General features: G+C 37.1%; 1 protein-coding gene across 1 annotated transcript in view; it reads right to left on the minus strand.

Annotated features, from left to right (window-relative positions):
- The window catches only part of LOC105168865 (SURP and G-patch domain-containing protein 1-like protein), an 8370-nt gene continuing 263 nt past the window's right edge, over window positions 247-8353 (minus strand). Inside the window, 9 exon segments of the mRNA XM_011089050.2 lie at window positions 247-476; window positions 625-803; window positions 1630-1806; window positions 1965-2099; window positions 2671-2817; window positions 4369-4475; window positions 5467-5593; window positions 6576-6880; window positions 6882-6998. Coding sequence (XP_011087352.2) covers window positions 450-476; window positions 625-803; window positions 1630-1806; window positions 1965-2099; window positions 2671-2817; window positions 4369-4475; window positions 5467-5593; window positions 6576-6880; window positions 6882-6958 — 1281 coding nt within the window. The 5' untranslated portion in view covers window positions 6959-6998 and the 3' untranslated portion in view covers window positions 247-449.

Raw genomic sequence — 8353 nt, forward strand, 5'->3', positions numbered from 1 at the left:
TTGAATTAGTTGATTAGGCTATAGTTTTATGTTGTTAGTAGTGCTATATTAATATATTTTCTATGTAGTGAAGGGTAATTTTATTTTTTATTGTTAATAATGTTAAATCCATGCATCTTTTATTTAGGTGAAATTGATGGCATATTCTTTTATTGATTTACAACTGTTAATAGTGTTCATACCACAACATTACAAGAGAAAAACATATTATTAGCGGGGGAATTGGGAAACGCGGGGGACCAAGCGGGAGTGTAATCATCTATTTTTAAGCAGCAATTGACAAGTAGCATTCGACATGGACCAGAGAAAGACGAACAGGAAATAAATAAAATTACCATTTGTCTGATACAAAGTCGGATTAAATCTGGCATTGGTTTCAGAAGACAAAGGTAACACAGATGCAAGGAGCTTCAAGAAGGACGAGCTCTGATTATTCCTTGATAAGTTGTTTAGTAATACGCTTTGCGTGGATTGTTCTGCAACAAACAAAAGTGAAGCAAGCATGAGATAATTCTATGGCAAAAAATCGCAATTTTCTCCAAACACAACTACGAAGAATATGGATGACCACAAATCATACAAAATATGTGGATAATGAAGAAAAGAGCTGTTTAGAAACTATACCAAGGGATTTGGTCTGTAACGATAACCAAGCATCATCCGCTTCTTGTACTGCTCATAAATGTCATCATCAGGTGTAACCTCTCCTGGAGCTTGTGCACCAACACCAAGGTTATCCTTTTTCACGTCGCCTGCCATAATCGGTGCCGCAATCCCACTTTTGGAGCTTCCCAGGCCCTCACCTGCAGTTCACGCCCAGGTTACATGTGTACAATAGTTCTACTCACAGACTTCAATGGCAATATGCAAAAGCAACCCGACAGTGAACCCGTCCATAGCCAAAAGCCCCATATGAGCTTGTGCAACCAACTACCCAAAAGCTAGGAACAAAGTAGGGGAAGGGGACACTTAAACCGGGCTCTCTATCTCCCACGCTGAGGAAAGCACCAAGTCACGTGCGATTGTCATTAAGTTAATGAATTTTATTTTCAACCATATCCAGTTACTATCTTCTTTAATATTATCGAAACCCTTCCTTCTCAAGAACATCACTGTCACAATCCCATAACATATCAGATCAAAATAACTTAAAGGCAACTCACTCTGATACCAGTTAACTACTGCCTTTCTCAGGACATGCATAAGAACAGTATATGCTACCTCAAAAGCGTGAGGATTGTAAATCTGTACTTAACATCTTGTGATTGCTAGTTGCCACGTAAAGCCAAACAAGCAACAAACCCTCAGTTTCATAAAACAATTACATACTCAAGCCACTAAGATCCATATTCAGACAAATTATGCATTTAAATAATCCTCAACAGCTCAGCTCTTCTGCAACCTAACGGAACCTAGAAGGATAAGCTGTACCAACTGAAATACATGGAACCTACAACCCAGCTTTTTAAACACTAGATATATGAAATCGACAACTCAGCTGCACCCAAAATGATGGAACCTACTAAACCTATAACTATACTAGGAAAACCATTAAAGACGGTCTTAAGAAAATAAAGTCAAAAGTGAAAACCATAATTCTTAATATATACATATTGTGAGAATCTTTACCTTCCTTCCAACCCATTTTGGATAAGAGTCGATGACCAATATTATCAGCCTGAATCTTTGCCTTATCCACATACTCCTTTGCAGCTTTCCGTGCGGCTGCATCATTACAGGTTGCCAGAAACTTCTCAAGCTCTTCAGGAGGAATATAATCACCCATGTGGTGCCCTCTCTTCGGAGCTGTACGCATCATGAGAAGCACTCACAAAGTTATTAAAGGGTGAAACCTGAATGATGCCTCAACAGATATGAACTCCTAATAAAAGTATCAATGCAAGAAAAGGAAAAAATGCCAAAACAGGAAAAGATCAAATAAAACCATTCAGATAAATGTGAACCTAGCGGGGATGCAGGTGGGGGCATTTCATCCTTCAAGTGTTTAGGCGGCCTGAGTTTCTCTTCTTGGGCAGCCTTCTTCATGTAATATTCCATCATTGCTATAGGATCTGAGCCAGTCGGGGCACTTGATTCACCTACCAGATTTTCACATACATAGGATACCAAATATTAAACACTTGCAACAAAAATCACATCACTAAAGGAGACAGTAGATATGATAAGATACACCAAATTGAAACAATTAATCTCAGGAAAAAATAGAAAGGTTAAATCTCCACAAGCGGGTCCATGGTGTCTTCAAGACCAGCAATACAAAACCATAAAGTAGCACGTTCACATCACTAGTTCTTGTCGGAAACAATTTACGTGCATGCATCGAGTTCCTCTCCATATATACACAGGACCACTTCATAACTACTCACAAGAACATCAAAGCTTAGTATGACACCCACTATACACATCATGATTTTCCAAGTAATCAGCAAATGTTATTTAATAAAAAATAAAGGGAAACATAAAAGTATGAATATTTAAGGACAGTTCAGTTATTATCCTATATTCCTATTTCCAGCAAACCCCTGAAACCACTTCTTTTTCGTTGGCTTTGAATACCTTTCCGTGATGATGCAAGATGAATCATAGAACTGAAAGCCAAAAATAATCCCAGAAATAGCCTAACTGATTAAAAAACATAATAAAGAGTACCATATCTTCCAGGGGCTGTTTGTAATGATGCATCTGTAGATCCTGTAACCTCTGTGGTTTCATATAAAGCGGAGGCTGGAGTTTGATATTTTGATTGCTGGTGATGTGATCTTTGAGAACTAGTCGCCGAACTGGAAGTTGCAGTGCCTAAACCACCAACAGACCCATCAGACCAAAATAGTACCATCAAGAAAAACAGTTAAGTAGACAAACTCATATATTTAGAGGACAAGTAGTTCTGCAACTTGCTCTAGTACATTGTGCTTCAACAAAACTAAGAAAACATCAAGTAATAAACGGAAAATTACATCAAAACCCCAGAAGTTAGGCCTAATTACACAAACAACCCCCCTGCTTTTTGTAAAATTACAAATACACCATCTTAGGGTGTGTTAATGTACCTCAAGGAGGGAGTGTTAGAGTAAAAGGGGGTGTAGTTGTAAATACAATTACAACCACAACGGTATAGTTTTAATTTTGCAAACGGTGTGTTCGGTGGATGGGAAGGTGGGGGTGGGGGTAAGTAGACCTAACCTCATAGGGTCAATGTAATTTACGTATAGAAGGATCAGAAAGCAAGAACAATTCACTCATAACCATTCAAATTACAAGAACTTTTGTTTTTCAACTTCAAATTTTTAAAATTGGTTAGTGCTGCAACTAAAAAGATAATTATGCATATGCTTGGACAAGATCATCTCATCACAGCTAAAAGGTATTCCCTGGACATCTCTCATATTGTGTTTGAACTACCACATATGAGCAGGCCAACAGTTTTTGTATACATGGAAAAGATGCAAACAATTAGAAATTTCATGACTTAGTTAATATTATAAAGTAAACTAATCATCTTTACTATTTGAATGGTTAATTACAAGGTGAGAGTTAGAGAATGTTTACATAGTAAACCAGCACCACAGATCTGCCAACCAAATGCTACATGTAAATTTCAGAAGTCATCTATCAGCTAACAAAGGCAAAATCCCAAACCAGAGATAAAAAGCCTCTCTAACTACAACCAATGAAAGGTTAATATCAACTCCAATAACTAGCAAAAATGCTATCATACCCTTAACCCAACAGGTAAAATTACTTTAAAAAATGGTCAACTCAATTGGCGAAGGGCATAGAAAAGAGGAAGAGTGAGATTATTGGTCTAGTCAACATGGTCCACTAGGATTTTCAATTGACATTAAGGAAAACCCAATAGACAGAGAGAGAGACGGTTCACAAGGATTTTGACTTGTACTAAGGAACGCAAAAGAGGGGATTTGCCATTCCTCTTCAATTTTGATATAGAAGTCACTTCATAATGTACTAAATCAATTAGAAGTCAAGCTACTTCTTTTCATCAAAAGTCACCTCCAGAATAGATTACTATATTTTAGCTCCTAACATGTCATTGATAGATCGGAGTAGGAAAAAAGGATTCTCGTAATTGACAATAAACAAGCTACAACTAAGTTGCTATATCTTTGAATGGTATTACCATATTGAATAGCAGGGAATAACCCATTCCAGTATCACAGATGGCTCAAACAATTTGCTACGCATTACTGGGCAAATCACATTTCCCTGAAAACTATGCATCAAAATATCCTACTTGTTTGACAATTTTATACTATTTCCTATACACTTTCCCACAAAACAGCTTTAAGACAACAATTTTCCGTAGAACTTGGGGAGCCATACACTAACCATTTTGTGATGTTTGGGAATCTCTGGTTTGGGACAAAGCCTTCTCCTCTTCACTGAGTCGATATTCATAATACTTGTAATCTGAACAACTTTCATCAAACAAAAACCTGCAGGCAACAAAGTCAATAAGATCTTGAGGTGAGAAAACCAAGTAAAACTACCTAACTACACAGAACCTAATAGTGACTTCCATAAATAAAAAGAATTTCAGAAGATACACCCTTAAGAAACAAGGCATTAGACAATTACGCAATCAGGTCCAGCTTCATGAGTTATCCAGAAGCAGATGGAGAATCGTATACACATACAAACAGCCACCTTATATTTGAAACCACAATGCCAGCGGGTGAAAAATTTTATCATCACAAGGCATAAACATCCCATGGACCCAAACAACACCCAAACAAATGCAACTCAAACATTAAAAGAATTATTGTATAACCTGCCATCAGAATCAGATATAGGAACAAGCAACTGAAAAGGAGCACCGAAATGCCAGTGCATTACCTTCTTCAGTAAGATAGCACAAAGAAGAAATTAAGACACATTAACAACCACTCAACATGTGAATTCCGAAGTTCACTTGTGAGATGTAACTAGTGATGGTGAAAAAGTGCATCCAGAGGTGAAATAAAATTATTTAACTGATAGCATGGTTTACTTTTAAGTGTGCCATTTCCATCTAACCATTTCATTCAGAGGAGAAGGAATTTCTCCAAAAGCACTGGTCGACAGAATCTTAAAAATGTGGAATACTATTTGAATTCTGAAGAGAACTCTTCTAGCAGGATTATGCCATTTCGAAACTAGGGCATTTCATTTACATAATGAAATCAAATCTCTTTCTAAGTTTGGTACAATGGTTCCCCATTAGTTAATTATATACCAAAAAAAAATGGAAAAACCAAAAAAAGGAAAAAGATATGCTTCACGCACCTCCCATTCTTCTAATTAAAAACATAAAAGGATCAGAAACATGACATGATGAAGTAAAAAGGCAATGAAGTGAAAAGGCAGTTCACATAACCATCATAATCCACCACCAAGGCAAATAACTTCCAACTACATAAAAAGCCACAAGAAATTAAGTGTGCTTACTTAAAGGGGGTATCTCCAGGGTTTTTCTGCCTAGTAACATGCTCAAACTGCCTTCCATTCTTGGCCACAAAACTCGCTAACTTGTCTGCAACCTTCCTCACTGTAGGATCACTTGGGAAAGGTGGCGCTGCATTTCACTTAAAGAACTGATTAATACCACGAGCATGAACAAGTGAATGTAAATTACTCTTGCAGCAGGCGTGCCACATTTTCCAAATCTTTCAGTGAACATCTCTTTCCACCAATGTTGATAGGGACATAAGTATGCTGCATTCATCAGATAAAAGTAATTCAAGAATGTTTTGCCCTTACTCCACCAGCTCATATGAGAAATCCCAAGAGACTTGGCCCAAAACTAAGACGGACCAAATACAAAGGTACATATAGGAGGGTTCAGGCTTTAGTAAGATATTTGCAAACAATCCAGCAAATAAGGCCTAGCTGACTAGCCCAGGCAAGTGATGGCTTACAAGAAGCCTCAACCTGAAGAAAATCAGAGTTTTGACCTGGACCGGCAACCGAAAAGCAAAGGGAAAAAAGAAAGAAACAGGGTTCTAAAATTCTTATCAAAGAAAATCAATACAAGTTTACCAGGATAAAAAGATTGGAATAGCAACAGACTCGAGGACTCACAGAAAGGCATGGCTAGCTTGTGTAGTAGTTCAGCTAAGTTCTTAAGATAATGGTAATTATACAAAAGGAAACTGCCGTAATGGACACGACTGTAGCATGCTTCGTCACATGACAAAGTGATATCAATGATCTTAAGAAAGTGGGTGCTAAAACTAGTGGATTAGTAAAAAGAAGCCCCCTCATTGAGGGCCTTTAGAAGATTCGACAATCATGAAGAACAGGACCTCTCCATAAAGGAATACGGTAAAAACAAAACACACCCTTATAAAAAAATAGTGAAATTCAACACTGTGCTGGCCTTGAAACAGATGAAAGAAGCCATAGACCTCAGGTAGTAAAGTTGAAAACTCCACCAAGTACATTGTGAGCATGATCCTGAAAAACTTCTTGCTGGTGGAATAAACAATAGATTTGCACAATCCTGCCTTTATTTGCAACGGGCAAATATGCAATAGATGAACAAAAAAAGTAATTACCAACATCAACTTGTTTTGATGACTGATCAGAACCATCATGCTGGCCCAACTTCGGCCTCTTTGTTGGCCCATCGTCAGAGGAATTTCCAGCATCCTTGTCATCTTCATCTTCATCTTCACCAAACTTAACAGAGGGCACAACGAGTTTTGACTTTTGTTTCAAGCTGAACGCGAGTTTTCCACTTGAAGGAGCTTGGGTAGCTCTTTTAGAGCCGTTAGACTTAAATTCTATGGTTGTTTTACTAATGACAGTCTTTGGGGTGGAAGTTATGGATGTGCTAGAGCTTGACCTAGATTTATCCAATACTTCGCCGAAGCTGTTTGAACCTCTCCATGAATGATCCATCATTAACAAATAAGCTAGGATCTGTTGCTTTATCCATTGCCTAACGCCAAGTATAGTTCACTGCTTACAATTACCCACTGCTTGACAAGCAAGCTCATAAGCTATTTAGTAATAGAAGTGGTCATTAAATAATTGTGACTCTAAATAAGCAGCATTGTCATGAAGTGAATGCAAACTCAGTCTTAAAAATACACCAACAGTATTTCCATGTTTCACAACAAAATTGTTTAAGTTGGTCAAAAAAGATCAGTTATTCTGAAAAACATTGGTTAGAATAAGAAACTCAAAATGACAGGTGACAGCTGATAGAAAAAATAAATAAATTTTAAATTATCAAAAAAAGAAAGAAAGAAAAGAGATCCTATATTTCAACTAAACAATACACAACAACCATCTCCCCCCACTAAGTGCCTATGTTTCTCATGCAGAACAACATGATCAGCTCAAGCATTAATTATTGAATGATCCTCAATCCTTGCAGCTCTAGCAGGTAACAATCACATGAGTAATCTCAAATTATCCATAAAATTGGGATATCAAAGGTAAACCAGACTGCAGGTTGCGATGGTAGCAAATAATCATTCTGACAACAATTAAGAAGGTGAAAATAGAAGAAAATACAGCCATATACTTTTATATTATTACTTTAATGAGGAACAGTTCCAGAAAACTTATTAAAATCAATCGACTATGTAACCACGTCACATACTGCAATTCAATGGAAATTCGGCTACAACTCTCATGTAGAGAAAACTGGTATTCATTCAAGAAAACAGAATCATAACAAATCCAATTGACCCAAACACTTCTCTTCAGATATTCTTTTGTGCAATTTCCGAACAACAAATGAAACAGTCAAGAGTGCAGAAAAAGTTTTCTCAATTTTAATTACTATGCATTTGTTCAACTTCCACAAGGACCATGATGTTGAATAGCCTACATCTAAAACATAAACTATCTCTAGTAAAAAGTGCATTTTCAACCATGCAAATGACAACCCATTACAAATGAATGAGAAGCAAAAGGATTTTCCACTCTGTATATAGTAATAAGCTATTTCAAGTAACTTTCTCCAACCATACCCATCAATAGGAGGAACTGAGGAAGGAAACGACTCTTTACACATAGAGCTTCTACCTATTCGATTATATCTAAGCATATACAATATTTCCTTTACTTACTTCGCATATAAACATTCAAGAACAAGAGAGATCCTCCAGAAAAAAATACAGGAAAAATCAAATCGATATAATTCAGAACCGTTGAGGAAATCCATAAATCAGAGTAAGAACCCAGCGCACCTCACACCATGTCAACATGACGCTACATCAAGTTCCTCAAACCATGTCAATTTAATAAAAAGAAGTGATCAGATCAAACAATCAATTCATCAATTCGATCAACCCGTCCGTTGCCCCCCCCCCCCCCACCC

The sequence above is a fragment of the Sesamum indicum genome, linkage group LG1 (genome assembly GCF_000512975.1).
Source record: "Sesamum indicum cultivar Zhongzhi No. 13 linkage group LG1, S_indicum_v1.0, whole genome shotgun sequence".
NCBI classification, from domain to species: Eukaryota; Viridiplantae; Streptophyta; class Magnoliopsida; order Lamiales; family Pedaliaceae; genus Sesamum; species Sesamum indicum.